The following is a 17,731-nucleotide window of genomic DNA, read 5'->3' as shown; positions in this document are numbered from 1 at the left end:
CAGGGCATTCACTTTGCTAATAATGCAGGGGCACGGTCTTTTTGGTCTAATTCATTATTTTCCCGTGAATTGCTTTCGCCCAGAAATAAAATGCAAATATATAGGGTGCCGAGAGCCAGTTGCAATTTCATTAACTTTGCGCTTGTTTAAAGAAGTAGCCAATGTATGTGGCAGTGTGAGACATCTTAATTCTTAAAATGATCTTTAGCAGAGCGGGTGACGACGCGGCCAAACTTTTGAGTCCTTTGTTGACGTCTCAGTGCACGTTAAAGTGCTTTAAGATAACCCAGCTGAATGAGGTTTTAGACCTCGTTAAAAATCATGAGGCGCCAAAGAACCGCAAGAAATAAAAATCAAGCTGTCGAAGAAAGTCCGAGTTCCGACACAGGTCAGTGCCTAGTCTTGTACTGTCAGTTCGCTTGCTAACACAGTTAGCTGCTGTAACTGTCACTGTTAAAACATGTTGTGGTATCGAAGTGGAAACTCGAGCTCGTGTATTTAAGGGTTATCTCATGTTGAGGCTTGTAGATATTATCAAAACTATTTGAAAGTATTAAAAGAAACACTTCGTTGTCAAAGAGAGCCACCTCGATATGTTAGCTAATTTACACCTTTCTTATTATCCCTCTCCTGTCCCGTACAAAACACTGTTCAGAAATAGATTATTAATATTGTTGTTAATATATTATTAATATTATTATTGTTGTAAGTCCTTATTGTTATATTAGTGATCCTTTAAAAAACAAGCACGATAATCTAGCAGATCTTATTTTTTGTAAGAAATTTGCATAATTTAGGCAATTTTTTACATTTATTTAATTTTCATTTAGTTCAAAAACCTTTTAATTTTAACTAGCAAAATATTCTTTTCTTACTATATTTTCAAATTGCTACAGATTGTTTTGAATTGTTGCAGTGTCATAGTAGTGTACAGTATTTCTCTATGTGTGAATCAGTGTGGCAGTGGCAGGGAGACGAAGGACAGTGGGAACCATACTCGCCCTCTGTCTGCACCTTACTGAACTCAGCAGTTGCGTCTGGGAACTCTGTCCATCTCTCTTTGGACTCTGGGCAATCCTATGAAGTTGACCTGAAGAAAATGCTTCAGATTAACCCTGTGACCAAGTACAAGAGGAAGATTCGTTGTCAGACAGTAAAACCAGGTACATAAATTCCAGTAATGGTAATGCATTATATGGACCCAACTAAAGACTTGTGTTTTTTTTAAAATAGAAAAAGAAATCAGTCTTTACTACAATGTGGTTTGTGTAACATAAAAAAATACAACATCTAATAGCAAAACCAATTACATAGTTTAAAGCTATACAAATATTGGGATACTTAATATGATAGACTGACATTAAATTGATGACAAAGTCTATCTCTTACAGAAACCATGGCCAATGCTATTGAGGAAAGCCAACAGAGCAGTACTCGAGTTCAAATTAAAGAGGAAGAGGAGGAAGAAGATACAAACAAGCAGCCTGCTACTAAGAGGATGAGAGGACAAACTAACTATGAAGGAAGTCCCAAAGAGAATCCAAAAATTGAAGGTAACTTGGATTTATTGGCCACTTTTGTTGTCTTTGTAATGCATACAACCAGTGTGAAATGGGATGACAAATGCAGTTGCTCAGCCAAATGCCTGTTTATGTAGGTTTTTAACATATTACTTTATATGAACTTGGTGTTATCTCTCAATAAAAGTTTGTATTTGCATGTTGAAAAGAGGTGGTAAAGACGGTGGTCCTGAAAGGAAAAGCTCCAGTGGACTCTGAGTGTAAAGCAAAGCTCAGAAAGGTACAAGATTTCATATACGGTACATCCTTAAAAGACTTTAAAATATTGATTTAGAGTTATCAAAATACTCTGTAAACTGGGCTTTATTTTAAAAGCTGTTTTGAGTCACAAAGAGTTTTGAATTATATCAATAGACTTTTTATAATTAATCAAATATTACATTGATAACTGTTAATTTCTTCTCTCAGGCTCATGTTTACACTGAAGGAAATAATGTTTATGATGTCATGTTAAATCAGGTACACTTTTAATTTATCTGGATGATCTAAAATGAATTTACAAAGATCATTCAGCTGAATTTGATTCCCATTCTGATTGATTTTCTAGACAAATCTTCAGTTTAATAATAACAAATACTACCTGATGCAGCTGTTGGAGGATGATAAATCCAAATTTTACAGTGTGTGGTTTAGGTGGGGAAGAGGTGAGTGTATGACCATTCCTTCCTATGTATCTTTTAGATAAACTGAATTAATGTTGGTTTGTTTGTTTCTCTGGTTCTTGTTCAGTGGGAAAAGTGGGTCAAAACAATCTGATCGAATGTGGTGCAGACCTGAACCAAGCCAAAGATATCTTCAAGAAGAAGTAAAATGATGCAAATGAAAAGGAAAACATAGATTTTTTTTATTTTAAATCAAACTAGAATAAGTTCGATATGGTTCCTTTGTTTTCCACAGGTTCTTTGACAAGACTAAAAATGAGTGGGAGCACAGAGAAAACTTTATGAAAGTAGCAGGAAAATATGACATTGTGCTTATGGACTACAGCGCAGATGAAAAGGTAAAAAATCAAAGGTAATAAATCCTTAATTTGTTCACTTCTTCATAAGGTTTTGTTCATTCTGCATGAACATTTTAACCCATTTTAGGAGAAGAAAAACGCCATGGTAGATACCAAAAAACAGGCCTCCATGCTGGATGTGAAAATCCAGGAACTATTGGAGCTAATCTGTGATCTTAAAGCCATGGAGGAATGTGTGCTGGAGATGAAGTTTGATACCCAAAAAGCTCCACTTGGTCAGTGCGACATAGCAGAAAGGTATTAATGTGAATGAAAGCTTTTGCTTAACATGTTCGCGGTCAAAATTTGTCCTGCAGGTAAATTGACCTCAGAACAGATCCGTGCAGGCTATGTGGCTCTAAGGAAAATTGAGGACTGTTTGAAAAAGAAGAGCAGCCGCAATGAGCTGTTGAAAGCATGCAACCAGTTCTACACTCGCATCCCTCACAACTTTGGGTAGGGACCATGCACTAATGTCTCAATTATTGGATAAGTATTAGCTGTAAAATAAATCTGCTTTTCTCCAGGTTGAAAACTCCTCCAATCATTCATACAGAACAAGAGCTAAAGGAAAAGATTGCACTTTTAGAGGTAAACAGGTCATCAAATGTAGACAGGGCACCAGAAGGTGGGTGCTGGGGGGGGGGGTTTGCAGGAGATGGTGCTGTTTATTACACTGCTTGTACCAAATTTCATCTATTTAGTCTTTTCCAACTCCTTTACTTATTCTCTGTACCAGCATAGTTTCAGAAACTGTAATGTTAAAGAAATAATCTCAACAAATATGTTGAGACCTTCACCCCTCCAGTGACAATAGGGCTGTGTACAATGCACTTATCAATCACACAGTTAATGTCTCCTGTAAAATCTCTGGTTGGTGCTCTCATTTATTTATTTCTGTCTTTTTTGAAGGCACTGAGTGATATTCAGATTGCTGTGAAAATGGTTAAATCTAATGAAGACGGTGATGAAAATCCACTAGACAGGCAGTATCGCTCCCTCCATTGCAGCTTGCAGCCTCTGGACTCCAGCTCCCATGAGTACAGGGTCTGTAGTAACCACTCACTGTTCTAACAATGAAAAGACACAAAGTTATCTCATCTTGTCTTCTTAACTGCTTTACTTCTTTCGGGGTAATGGGGGAGCGTACACAATGGCTTCACAATGGGTAAAGGCAGGTCCACGCCTGGATAAGTCGGCAGGGCCCTATGTGAACATTTGTGGCTTAGGTACCTTGCTCAAGAGTACCTTGTCGGTGCTCTGAAGTTGTTCTGGCACCTTCCCCTACTACCAGAACACCTTGCATGTTTTGTCTGTACTGGGGCTTGAACCAGGAACCCTCTACATCTCAGCCTAGTTCCCAACTGAGCAACCACTGCTCCACACAAGGTTATGGATATCAAATATATTTATCTGGCTTTCTGTGTGACGTGTATGGTATGGACCCAAGTGCAGTACAAAACAGGCAATGAACTGATGATCAGTTAATAGGTTTATTAACTGAAATCTGGCACACAAAATTAGTTTGAGGGTGGGGCAGTGGACTTGGTCGAGGCAGGCAAAAGTTCAGTAACCGGGAGGCAGGCAGAATCAGGCAAACAGTCCAGAGGGAGACTGGCTGAGCTCGTGGTCAAAACAGAAGACAGAGGGAATTTACCGGGGGTCAGGCAGAACAGGCAGGTCGTACACAGGCAGGGTCGATACCGGGAAGACAGGCAGGTAAATGCTGGAAAGTCTTGCATTGCAGAGAACAATCTGGCACCGAGTGAGTGTGCGGCTGGAGAATATATACTGGTAGGTGAGCTGATTGATGAGTGAGAGCAGGTGTGTGATCAGTGACTGAGCGTGGGTGTGGTGATCAGAGGGTGTGGTGTGAGCAGGGCAGTGGAAAAGTACTGAGTCCATGGGCTGGAGCAGAGTGTGACATTCTGGGGGTCCTTTCAGATATAAAGAAAAGACAATCATTGGGGCTCTTTTTTTTAAAAAACCTAGTCATGATATGCATTCCCTGTTCAGTATTTACACAATAACAGCATTGTGTGTGTGTAATTCAAATTTATGAAAAACTATACCTGTATTTACCTGACTCAGGAATAATGACCTATGCTTTGGCTGAAGTGAAGCTGTCACTGTTTCCACTTGCTATGTAGCTCTTTAATATACTAAGAGCAGTAGATCAAATGTTATTGAGTATTCACTGAATAAACCATTATGCAATAATAGATTTGAACATGCATTTCAGTAAAGAAAAATTCCTGTCTCTGGCCATTCTTTTTACATAAGATTGATGTAAATTTAAATGGACATCTTTCACTTATAAAAATGATGTGGGGAAAAAAGGCCAGCTGTTTTTTATTTTTTTGTTTTTTTTTAACATTTCCCAAAATGCATTAAGAACACATTAGGGGAATTTCCCATTTTGCTTCAGCACTAACTGCGTATGTTATATCAAGGTGAAATCTGTTCCTAAAAGGGTTGTTTATGTAGCGTGAACATGTATTTTTAGCTATGTTTTGCCACCCACCCCCTCAGCATTTTTCAGACTATAGCTCAACAAATACTAGTATGTGAAGACACTAGTAGTAATGCAAAGAGCGAAGCTGACAGCTTTAAAAATCAATCACCCAGAAATACTCCAACCGCTGTGGTGACCAGAGAGATGAACTTGAAACATCAATTGCACGTTTTGGAATGTTGTTGTGCTTTAAAGTCCATTCTACTGTGTAATGCGGTTGCTCTGTTGCTCTGTGTGAAGGTAATTGAAAAGTATCTCCAGTCTACTCATGCTCCCACCCATTCAGACTACACCATGACCGTCATTGACATTTTCACCATTGACAGAGAAGGAGAGAGTAACAATTTCCTGTCACACTTTCACAACAGGTAATACACGGATAGCCAAAATTAGTCCAGCTTATTATCACTCATGTTCAAATGTTGTGCTGTTGCGAAATGTGCTTTGCAGTCAGTGGTCCAATAAAAAGATTGTGTCCCCTCCCTCTTATTATCTTTATCTGTCTAACAAGGACTTTGTTGTGGCATGGTTCCCGTCTTTCTAACTGGGTTAGCATCCTGAGTCAGGGGCTCAGAGTAGCTCCACCTGAGGCTCCAGTCACTGGATACATGGTAACACCTAACTTCTGATATTCTACCATCTGCTTTATTTGTTTTTAGCTATACTGAATCTTGTCTCACAGTATAAGTATATTATACAATACATATTGTGTCAGGCAAACATGGGAGTAAATTATTGGAAATGAAACCTGCTACTCTTTGTTGCAGTTTGGAAAGGGTATCTACTTTGCTGACATGTCATCAAAAAGTGCTAACTACTGTTTCGCCAATCAGAGTAACCACATTGGACTGCTACTACTGTGTGAGGTACGTTCACTTATTTTCTTGATGGTTCTGTGTTGTATCTTCTTTAATTTAAGATCTGCATTCTTTGCTGTTCGATTGAAAAATACTCTGGCACTACGATAGTGCTTTTCCACTAGTACCTGCTCAGGTCAGCTCAAAGCTTCAGGGTTTTCCATTACGAGATACTTTTTAGCACCTACTTGGTCAGGGTTCTAAGTGTGCTGAGCCTGGGTTTGAGCTGAAATTGGTAATGCAGGCCAGTGATTGGCCAGGGAAAGATGGGTCGTGACAGTCACTCAGTCACTTGACTTAAACGTGTCACTTTAAAAATCTGGCAATGGCGAACAAGCTTTTTCATTACCTCTTTGAACAAAATGATAATGGCTATGTACACCGACGAGGTGCAGTCTTCTGTACAGAAGCCTGAGAGAGCTTCCGAATACAGAGCGATCTAAGATAAGGGGGTTACCAGGAGGACTCTGAGCTGATGGTTTCTCATGCAATTACCAGACCATCAAGGACCACAGCGGTCAGGTTGGGTTGAAAGGAAAGGACTGGATGTGGTTTAATGAAAATGGATGCTGTTGGATGGAGGCTTTACAGTTTGTGTCCAGGGTCTGCAGTGATGTCACGGGTCCTCCTCCTGGCGCTGGACTATGAGTCCTGGATAGAGGGAAGATCGGTCCTGATGATTTTCTCTGCAGCTCCAATTGTCCTTTACAGCTCTTATCCAATTTGGTGGCAGAGTCAAACGAGATGTGATGGAAGTGCACAGGACAGACTGAACTGTTGAAGTGGGTTCCAGGAAGCAAGTTGAACTTCCAGAGAACCCTCAGGCAGTACCGTATTTTCCGGACTGTAAGTCGCACTTTTTTTCATAGTTTGTCAGGGGGTGCGACTTGTACTCCGGACCGATTTAAATTATTACATTATTACGGAATTTCACATGTTCATTATTTTCACACTGACAACCACAAGAGCGCTCTAGGCGTGTGTACCTGAGGAATGAGTTCCTTTAGTGACGCAGAAGAAGCGGTGCTTCATCTGTGGAGTTAGACTTGATTGTTTGGTAAACTTGCTCGGATGTTCTTTATGCTATAGTTATCTGAATAACTGTTAATATGTTACGTTAACAAAGCAGACACATACTCAGTTCGTTGTGGGTCATGTAGCTGAATTTGTTATGTTAGCATACCGTAACCCTATTGCTAATCCATGCGAATTGCCTTTCAAGATGAAATGTATGTTCTTGGTCTCGGATTTTATCAAATAAATTTTTTCCCAAAATGCGACTTATAGTCCAGTGCGACTTATATATCTATTTTTCTTTATTATGCATTGTTTGGCTAATGCGACATATAGTCCAGAAAATACGGTACATCCTCTGCAGGGCCTTTTTGGTGACTGTTTATGTGGGAGGTCCACAGTAGACATTGCATTTTTGGGAAGGGGGTTCAGCTCCAGTTTATTCTGACTGTACCAGAAGACCAACTGTTCTGCCCGACCATTAAGCTGATCCATCAGCAGCAGTGATGGTGGTGGTGCTTCTGTAAACCAGATCATCTCCTCTTAGCTTCTCTGATTCTCTTGTTCAGTTTTTTTCTGGTGTGCCTGTACAGGCCCCCTACCATTTGCAGGCCTCCTTGGTCATGAATTTTTTTATAACCCATGGCTTATTGTTTTTGTATATACAGAAGTTTTTTGTCTGTTGAAAAGCTGATGAAAGATGTGAGTGGGCGCATCCAAGTCGGGATTGTGTCCTCAATTGAAAAGTGATAGAACCTGCATGGAGTCAAGCAAAGTGGTGCCACTATTGTTTACAGGAGAACCCCATGTATGACGATATCACATGCTTATTTCACATTTTTTTTCCTGCCTGCTAAGATGGTTAAATTATTTGGCTATTGAGTAATAGTTAGACGTAATTATTATTAAATTATTTGATCCAAGTACATTAAATCACCTTGGGGCACCTCCTGATCACAACAACTCGCTATAACACAAATACAACTTGCTTGACTGGGCCTAGTTTGTGTTACCGGTCCTGGAGGGAGAGATACTTACTCCAGTGTGTTGCTCTACTGAGATGGTGATCCATGTGGAGGAGCCAACCTGGGAAAAGATTCTAGATCCAATTTGAAAGCTTGTGCATTCCTGGTGGTTGCAGAAAACTGGTAGCTACTTTGAGGTAGCTTGTTAGCAGCTCAATGCTAACTGGCTGGATGGCTCCTGTTGCTGAGATGTTTAGCTTGCCAACCTTGTGTTGGGTGTCTTATGGCACTTGTCCCATCTCGTTGCTGTGAGAAATGGCAGTGAAGCGAGGAGAGCAAAAGTAAGAGAGAGAACTAAGTCAAGCCACATGCCACAGTCAGCCAGTGGTAACTACTAGATCAGGTTTTCACACCTGGAGGATTGTGGGACATTTGAAGTTATAGTGCTTTTCTTTGTCTCCAAGACAAAGAAAGACATGCAGTCATCTTGGTTATGCTTGGGTAGCCTCCACTGCTCACCCACAGGTCCAGGTCCCAACAAAGGTGCAGGAGAGAGAATCCACCATGTCCAGATCTCAAACTGATTGATGACGGCAGTAGAAATAGTGAAACTGATATAGAATAAGAATCAGAATCAGAGTACTTTATTGATCCCTTTAGGGGGTGTCCATTAGGGAAATTAGCATCTCCCCAAAGAAAGGTACAGCACTGTTTAAAATATTAAAAATATTAAAAATAATAAAAAATAAAAATAGAATAAAATAAGAAATAAAATAGAATAAATTAAAAATAGAATATAAATATAAAATATCAAACTATAGAAATCTAAATAAATGAACTGAATGAATGAATGAACGGAATGAATGGATGTCCCAGTATTATGTTATTGCAGTGTTGTTCCAGTCCTTCTGTTGGCCCTCCTCCCCCCCAGTGAGGAGTTGAACAGTCTGATGGCTCGGGGGATGAATGAGTTCCCCAGTCTGTTTGTTCTGAACTTGGGGAGGCGCAGCCTCTGGCTGATCAGGCTTCTCTGGCTGTGGATGACAGTGTGCAGAGGGTGGCGGACATTGTCCATGATGCTCCGCAGCTTGTCAATAGTTCTCCTCTCTGCCACTGTCACCAGAGGTTTCAGTTTCATCCCAACCACCGAGCTGGCCCGCCTGATCAGCTTCTCCAGCCTGGAGAGGTCTGCTTTTGTCACACTCCCCCCCCAGCACACCACAGCGTAGGACAGGACGCTGGCGACCACAGACTGGTAGAACATCCAGAGGAGTTTCCTGCAGATGTTGAAAGATCTGAGTCTCCTCAGGAAGTACATCCTGCTCTGGGTCTTCTTGTACAGCTGCCTTGTGTTGCTTGTCCAGTCCAGCCTATTGTCCAAGATATTTGTAGGTCTGCACGCCCTCCACCTCCTCCGTTCCTATCTGAACTGGTCTAGGTCTCGGTCGGTCCCTCCCAAAGTCAATGACTAGTTCTTTAGTTTTGGAGGTGTTGAGCTGCAGGCCGTTGTTGTGGCACCAGGCAGCGAAGTCCTTCACCAGGCACCGGTACTCCTCCTCTTCGTCGTCTCTGATACATCCAACGATGGCTGTGTCATCATCGAACTTCTGAATGTGACACATTTCAGAGTCGTAACAGAAGTCCGAGGTGTACAGAGTGAAGAGGATGGGGGACAGCACAGTCCCCTGTGGAGCACCGATGCTGCTGACCACAGTGTCAGACGTGATGTCCTTCATCCTGACGAACTGCGGCCTGTCGGTGAGGTAGCTGGAGATCCAAGCAACCAGGCAGGGGTCCACTCGCATCTGTAGAAGCTTGTCCTGTAGGACAAGGGGCTGGATCGTGTTGAAGGCACTCGAGAAATCCAAAAAGAGGATTCTCGCATGTTGTTATCAGCCAGCTTCTTCTCCACCTTCTTCCTGTAGGTGTTCTTTGCCTCCTTCAGGCAGCGTTTCACCTCCCTCTGCGCTTCTTTCATCTCCTCCCTGTCTTTATTTCTGAAGGCCTTTTTCTTCTTATTGAGGACATCCTTGACTTCCTGTGTTACCCATGGCTTATTGTTAGGATAACACTCACATCTACACAGAAATTGAGGTAGTCTGTGAGACTATCATATCATATCATATCAATACATTATCAATACAATACATATCATATCAATACAAATATAAGCTTAGATTTGGCAGAGGTAATAAAAACATAAATATTTCTTTTTGACTTCGTTTGATTTGATGTAGAACTATCTCCTTATCCATACTGTGTTTCTATATGTGATTCTAGGTTGCCTTGGGTGACAGTAACGAGTTATTGGATGCAGACTTTGAGGCCAGCAAACTGCCTGATGGAAAACACAGTACCAAGGGCCTCGGACAGACCGGACCTGACCCCAAAAACTCTCTAATTCTGTTAGTAGATTCAATCATGCTCACTATTACGGCTAAAGAAATATCTAGACAGGGATGTTTGTTGATGTTGTCACATGAAGACTATTTACACGACGAAAACATACACTGCTTAAAAAAATTAGAGGAACACTTTTTAATCAGAGTATAGCAACCTATCATTCAAAGTTCTGGGATATTGATCTGGTCAGTTAAGTAGCAGAGGGAGTTGTTAATCCGTTTCTGCTGCTTTGTTGTTAATGAAATCAGCAACAGGTGCATCAGAGGGGCAACAATGAGACGGCCCCCAAAACAGGAATGGCTTTCCAGGTTGAGGCCACTGATACTTTTTTTCCTCCTCATCTCTTTTGGCTGATTTTCTTTACTGACTGACTTTCTACTGCTGTCATTATTCATTTGGCTTGGATCAACATCTCTGTTGATAGCATGGTGTGGTACCTGTATGCTACAGAGGTTGCACAAGTAGTCCAACTCCAGGATAGCACATCAATACATGCCGTTGCAAGGTTTGCTTTGTCTCCCAGCACAGTCTCAAGAGCATGGAAGAGATTCCAGGAAACCGGTAGTTACTCCAGGAGCGCTGGACAGGGCCATAGAAGGTCCTTAAACCCTCAGCAGGATCGGTATCTGCTCCTTTGTGCAAGGAGGAACAGGATGAGCACTGCCAGAGCCCTACAAAATGACCTCCAGCAGGCCACTGGTGTGAATGCTTCTGACCAAACAATCAGAAACGGGCTCCATGAGGGGCTCCCGACGTCCTGTAGTGGGCCCTGTGCTCACAGCCCGGCACCGTAGAGCTCGATTGGCATTTGCCATAGACCACCAGAATTGGCAACTACGCCACTGGCACCCTGTGCTCTTCACCGATGAGAGCAGGTTCAACCTCAGCACATTCAGCAGATGTGAAAGGGTCTGGAGATGCCGTGGAGAACGTTACGCTGCCTGCAACATCATTCAGCATGACCGGTTTGGTGGTGGGTCAAGATGGTCTGGGGAGACATATCCCTGGAAGGACACACAGACCTCTACAGGTTAGATAATGGCACCCTGACTGCTATTAGGTATCGGGATCAAATCCTTGGACCCATTGTCAGAACCTATGCTGGTGCAGTGGGACCTGGGTTCCTCCTGGTCCACGACACTGCTCGACCTCATGTGGCTAGAGTATGCAGGCAGTTCCTGGAGGATGAAGGAATTGATACCATTGACTGGCGCCCACGTTCACCTGACCTAAACCCAATGGAACAACTCTGGGACATTATGTTTAGGTCCATCCCGTGCCGCCAGGTTGATCCTCAGATTGTCCAGGAGCTCAGTGATGCCCTGATCCAGATCTGGGAGGAGATCCTCCAGGACACCATTCGTCGTCTCATTAGGAGCATGCCCCGACGTTGTCAGGCATGCGTACAAGCACGTGGGGGCCACACAAACTACTGAGAATCATTTTGAGTTGCTACAATGACATTTTGGCAAAATGGACCAGTCTGCTGCATCATTTTTTCACTTTCATTTTTGGGGTGTCTTTGATTTCCCCCCTCTATAGGGTGATCATTTTCCTTTCTATCAAATTATGTGGCATAATTTTGTTACTAATACATCACCTACTTTTTATCAGGAAAGACATTCAAGATCATTTTCCCCCCGTTTAGATCTGATGTGTTTTCGAAGTGTTCCTCTAATTTCTTTGAGCAGTGTACATATGAAATTAGAATGGGACCTTCAGATTTTAGGAGTTAGGGCATCTCAGTTGTCCTTCAATGAGGTTTGATCGATGTTATTCTCTCTCTTGTTCTCAGAGCGGATGTGAATGTTCCCATGGGTCCTGGAATAAAGACGGGGGTGGGTAAACACAAAACTTACTCGCTCCTTTACAACGAGTTTGTCGTTTACAATCCTGCCCAAATTCGAATGAGGTACCTGCTGCGGATCAACTTCAACTACTCCTCGTTGTGGTGAGGCCAGGAAAACCGGTAGCTGTAAAATCTAGAGCTTTTTTGGAAAGGTTGACTTTTAATTTTCAATCTACTCAACTTATGTACTTGAATTATCAACATAACTAATTTCAGGAGGTACAAAAATAAAGGATCTGTAGGGTTAGTATTTTTTCCAACAATAAGTCAAACAGACCGTTTGACTTTTATTTTGTGTTGTAAAATTCACAGCCTCCAGTTTTGCTTCGTTATGTGCAGCAAAACCTATGAACACTGTATCCACTGTTTCATTAATAACCTAAAATGCTATACAAAAGTAAAAATTCAGAAACCTAATGTCTATGTTTGATAAAGTTATGTAGCTAAAAAGGCAAAGGAAAATAAACGTGTTACAAAAGATAAGCTTGATGGGGAATGTGTTCATTTTTATAGTGTGTACATATACATACCATAGAGCTGATTGGTATGGTATTGTTTGGAGACTTTAAATGTGTTTGTGTACATAGTTTTGGATCTGCATAATTCTAAATATTTTTAAAAATTTGATTTATTTCGGAAAATATTTTAATGTTTATGGCTCCCAGCTGATGAAAACCTTTAAATCAGTGTTGCAGGTATTAGAAAAAAATTAGATTTTTAAGACAGAAATTTTGGGCTGCATCTTGCAAATGAAATGCAACATTTACTTTCATCTGAAAAGGGGACTTTGGACAAATGAGCAAACACTCTAGACCTTTTTGTCCTCAGCCAGCTCTGTGATCATTATAGTCCTGATTCATCTGCGTGATGCCTCTTGACGCTCTGACTCCAGCTCCAGTCCACTCCCTGTGAATCTCCTCCATGTTCTTGAATGGGCTTTGTCTCACAATCCTCTCAAAGTTGCAGATATCCCTGTTGCTTTTTCACCTTTTGCCTCATTTTTTCCTTCCATTTAACTTTTTATTGATTGTTCTTGGATGCAGAACTCAGGGCAGCCAGCTCAATGGGCCAGATTCACGAAGCGTTCTTACGAACAAATTTGTCCCACTTACGAACAGTTGACGAAGATTGTGGCATTCACCAATTTCTTCTTATCCTGGATTTATTCGTAGGTAAGAACAAATCCTACGAACACTCAGGAGTACTCTTGCGCACATTTCAGTGCCGACATGTTGGCATGGTTGTGTTTTCTTCTCTTGTGCAGTTCAATAAAATTCAATATTACAATGATAATTCTGTCATATTTATTTATTTATTTGTTTATTTCCTATTTTTGGTGATTTACGGAGAATTTTAAAATTACCTAAATGTGCCAATGACTTAACATTAATCAACCAAATTGGAAACCATGCCAAAACTGTCTTTTTATTTGATTTTATCTTGATTTATTTTATTAGGGGATCGAGGATATGCCCTGGCTCCCTGGTTGTTGACACCACTGACCAACCCTCAGACTCCACAGGAGTTTTATTCAATCAGATGCATGCGCGCAGTCGCTCCACCATTGAACGCACCATCGGCATGTTAAAGGCGCGCTGGATGTGTTTAGACACAGAGCCACAACCCAGACTGCAGGCACGAGCGCGATTAATTGCCCGTTTGTGAATAAAATGCATTATTGTCACAATCCGAGCACAGCTTTTACACGTTTATTTTTTTTACATTCTTCTTTTTTTTACATTCTCGTTGATTTCTTTAAGCGTGTTGGCTATAGTCATCAGGGTTGAGGCAATTTTATCAAGCGTGTTAGCCATCCTTTCTTGATTGTTCAACACGGCGTCAGAAATCAGGCGTGGAGAGGCAAGTTTTGGGCATTTCGCTTTGGGCATTTTGCTGCTTTTTGCTTTGTCTACAGGGTCCTGCTGCAGTTCCTTTTATGGGCATTAGTGGGCGGTGACTTATGCTAATCGTATGTTAATTAGACTCACCTGGCACTCGCTTTCAACTTACGAACAGATGGCATTCATCAATCTAAGAACACAGCTGCGAACAATTCTGGGGCTTACGAACGCGTTGATGAATCCGACGTAGGGTTTTCTTAAAAAACTTATTAATAACAACTTAAGAAAGAATCTAAGAAGATTCTTAAGAACATATTGGTGAATCTGGCCCAATGTCTTTAAGACAGGTCTGAAGTGTGTGTGAAGAATTATTGTTGTTATCGTTTAAATGCTATAGTGAGTAGATTTAGAGTGTTTAAGGAATGTTTAAGAAAAGGAATGTATGAGTGTTTGAATCAAGTATTGAAGCTGTTGTGTACCCAGCACCTGGAGGTACCGTGTTCAAGGACACGAGGAAGTTGTAAAGATAGGAAGAGAAGGAATCGTGAGGTCAGGTTGACATGATCTTGTGTGCACCAAATAAAAGAGGTGAGCAAGCAGCAGACGAACGGAGTTGAGAGAGGAAGCTTGAACTGCTGCTCAGCTCTCCCTTGCAAGGAACTCCTGTTGTTTGCGTGGTTGATCTGAGTCTGGTGAACGAACAGCGCAGGTGACCAAAACATCACCCTCACAAGTGTCATCAACATAACAATGAAAATTTATCCCATGCTGCCGAATAATGTTTCCTAAGGGAAGCATGTACAAGGTGAAAAGGATTGGTCCAAGTACAGAACCTTGTGGAACTCCATGGCTAACCCTACTGTATGGAGAGGAAAAGCCATGGACGTGAGTAAACTGGTATCTATCTGATAAATATGATCTAAACCAGTCTAGTGCTGTCCCTTTAATGCCAACCACATGTTCCAGTCTCTGTAAAAGGATGCTGTGATCGCACATTAAAACAGTCTCTAGAAGTGCGTTTTTTCACTTGAGAAACATCAGAATCAGAATCAGAAGCAGATTTATTGCCATTGTTCATGTAATACACAGTATTACACAAACTAGGAATTTGTCTTGGTGAGACGCTGCGACATTCAACATAAAGAAGACCACACTAGAATAAGATAAATAAAATAAAAATAAGACATATATACAGTATATACATAAATAGTAAGAGGTAAGTGGTAAGAAATAGTGCAGGTCAATGCAGGATGTGATGTATTGTTCGTGAGTCCGACTGGCTGCTGTACATGGTGCTTAAGTGATAAGTCACTTGGTGTTCAGCAGCCTGATGGCAGAGGGGAAGAAGCTGTTCATGTAGCGGGAGGTTTTGGTCCGAATGGACCGTAGTCTCCTGCCTGAGGGGAGGGGGGAAAACAGTCCGTGACCAGGGTGGGAAGGGTCGGCCGTGATCCGACCTGCACACCTCCGGGTCCTGGAGATATACAGGTCCTGGATGGATGGAAGCCTGCAGCCGATCACCTTCTCGGCAGCGCGCACGACGCGCTGCAGCCTCAGTCTGTCCCTGACAGTGGCACCAGCAAACCACACGGTGATGGAGGAGGTGAGGATGGATTCGATGATGGCCGTATAAAACTGCGCCAACATCGTGGGAGGCAGTTTGAGCTTCCTCAGCTGCCGTAGAAAGAACATCCTTTGCTGGGCCTTCTTGATGAGGGAGCTGATGGTTGGCTCCCACTTAAGGTCCCGGGTGATGGTGGTGCCCAGGAAGCGGAAGGAGTCCGCGATGGTGATGGGGGAGTCCATGAGGGCAAGGGGGGGCAAAGGGGCTGTGACTTTCCTGAAGTCCACAGTCATCTCCACTGTCTTCTGAGCGTTCAGCTGCAGGTTGTTGTGTCCAAACCAGGACACCAGTCGAGCCACCTCCCTCCTGTAGGCGGTCTCATCACCATTGGAGATGAGCCCGATGAGGGTGGTGTCATCTGCAAACTTGATCAGCTTGACAGACTGGTGGCTTGAGGTGCAGCAGTTAGTGTACAGGGAGAAGAGGAGGGGGGAAAGTACACAGCCCTGGGGTGATCCGGTGCTGATGGTGACGGAGTCCGAGACAGTCTTCCCCAGCCGCACATACTGCCTCCGATCCGTCAGGAAGTGAGTGATCCACCTGCAGAGGGAGTCAGGCACACTAAGCTGGGACAGCTTGTCCTGTAGCAGAGCGGGGCGGATGGTGTTGAATGCAGAGCTGAAGTCCACGAACAGGATCCTCGCGTAGGTTCCCGGGGAGTCCAGATGCTGCAGGATGGAGTGAAGGGCCAGGTTGACCGCGTCGTCCACAGATCTGTTGGCTCTGTAGGCGAACTGCAGTGGATCCAGGAGGGGGGTGGTGATGGACTTGAGGTGTGGCAGGATCAGGCGCTCTAAGGACTTCATGACTACAGAGGTGAGTGCCACAGGTCTGTAGTCGTTAAGCCCGGTGATCCGTGGCTTCTTGGGGACAGGGACGATGGTTGAGGTTTTGAGGCAGAGATGTAAACAGAGGCCAGAATGAATGAAGCGAACTCACGCGGAGAATAGAAGGGTCTGCAGTTGATGAAGAGGTATTCCAAAGCAGGAGAACAGTGCTGAGAGATCACAGTCACATCAGTGCACCAGTCGCTGTAAGCAGACTCCACCGCCTGCTCTCTTGCCAGAGAGCGCCAGGTCGCGGTCGGCACGGAACAGCTGGAATCCCTCGAGGAGGAGCGCGCTGTCCGGTGTCTCTTTCCTGAACCAGGTTTCAGTGAAGCAGAGAACACACGAGGTGGAGAAGTCTTTAATCCGCATCAGCAACTTCAGCTCGTCCATTTTGTTGCAAAGTGAGTTGGCGTTGGACAGAAAGATCCCAGGCAGTGCCGTGCGCGAGCCTCTCCTGCGTAGTCTCGCCAGGGCACCGGCCCGTCTTCCTCTCCTCCGCCGTCTCACCTTTTGGGCCAAAAAGTAAACCAGGTCGGCTGCAGGAGCCAGAAAAACTGGAAGTAAGTCCGTGGGGGTGAGAGTCCTGATGTTTAGTAGCTCTTCACGGGTGTAAGAGCAGGCAGACACACAGTTAACAAACAAAAATAGACAAGACACCAAGGCGACCGCTCTGGGCGCCATTTGACAAACATCACAAAGATCAGGAAGCTCCTGATGCGGCATGATGCTGAAAAGTTAGTCCATGCATTTGTTACTTCCAGGCTGGACTATTGTAATTCTTTATTATCAGGGTGTCCAAACAACTCTTTAAGAAGCCTCCAGCTGATCCAAAATGCTGCAGCCAGAGTTCTGACAGGTATTGACAAAAGAGATCCCATTACTCCTGTACTGGCGTCTCTTCATTGGCTGCCCGTTAAATTTAGAATAATTTTTAAAACCCTTCTTTTGACCTACAAGGTCCTCAGAGGCTTAGCTCCATCCTACCTGGAGGAGCTAGTGATACCTTACCAGCCCAATAGACCGCTCCGCTCTCAGAATGCTGGTCTACTTGTGGTTCCCAGAGTTTAGGAGTAGAATGGGGGTCCGAGCATTTAGCTACCAGGCCCCCCTGCTATGGAACCAGCTCCCTGTCCAGGTACGGGAGGCTGACTCCATCGCTACTTTTAATATTAGGCTTAAAACCTACCTCTTTGAAAAAGCTTATTGTTACTGATTCTGTAGTTCCAGTTACTATTATAGACAGACAAATTATC

The 17,731-nt window shown here is 43.0% G+C and overlaps 1 protein-coding gene across 6 annotated transcripts; it reads left to right on the top strand.

Moving 5' to 3' along the window:
* Positions 1–26: 26 nt before the first annotated feature.
* parp2 (poly (ADP-ribose) polymerase 2) lies at positions 27–13,661 on the top strand. 6 transcript variants are annotated; one of them, XM_029830861.1, is made up of 19 exons: positions 27–388; positions 957–1,163; positions 1,392–1,553; positions 1,730–1,800; positions 1,989–2,039; positions 2,128–2,224; positions 2,310–2,385; positions 2,478–2,580; positions 2,669–2,816; positions 2,898–3,036; positions 3,108–3,171; positions 3,493–3,627; positions 5,336–5,463; positions 5,607–5,706; positions 5,863–5,961; positions 10,212–10,336; positions 12,130–12,172; positions 13,227–13,355; positions 13,641–13,661. In XM_029830861.1, exons 1-18 carry the CDS (start codon positions 322–324, stop codon positions 13,353–13,355), a joined length of 1,944 nt encoding a protein of 647 aa, XP_029686721.1. In that variant the 5' UTR covers positions 27–321; the 3' UTR covers positions 13,641–13,661. The 6 variants fall into 6 exon arrangements, 5 of the variants coding, with proteins under 5 accessions (XP_029686721.1, XP_029686723.1, XP_029686722.1 ...); XM_029830863.1 differs by lacking the exon at positions 13,641–13,661 and having other exon boundaries at positions 12,130–12,285; XR_003886978.1 differs by lacking the exons at positions 10,212–10,336; positions 13,641–13,661 and having other exon boundaries at positions 12,130–12,285.
* The last annotated feature ends 4,070 nt before the right edge of the window (positions 13,662–17,731 follow it).

The sequence above is a fragment of the Takifugu rubripes genome, chromosome 22 (assembly GCF_901000725.2).
Source record: "Takifugu rubripes chromosome 22, fTakRub1.2, whole genome shotgun sequence".
NCBI classification, from domain to species: domain Eukaryota; kingdom Metazoa; phylum Chordata; class Actinopteri; order Tetraodontiformes; family Tetraodontidae; genus Takifugu; species Takifugu rubripes.
The sequence above is the reverse complement of the archived record's forward strand: the minus strand, read 5'-3'. Positions and strand labels throughout refer to the sequence as shown.

Excerpts from the sequence above, each read along its gene's own strand:
- parp2 (XM_029830861.1), top strand. The coding sequence starts at position 322 with ATGAGGCGCCAAAGAACCGCAAGAAATAAAAATCAAGCTGTCGAAGAA. Across the intron at positions 2,817-2,897 it reads TACCCAAAAAGCTCCACTTG|GTAAATTGACCTCAGAACAG; the intron begins GTCAGTGCGACA and ends TTTGTCCTGCAG. Across the intron at positions 5,962-10,211 it reads GACTGCTACTACTGTGTGAG|GTTGCCTTGGGTGACAGTAA; the intron begins GTACGTTCACTT and ends ATGTGATTCTAG.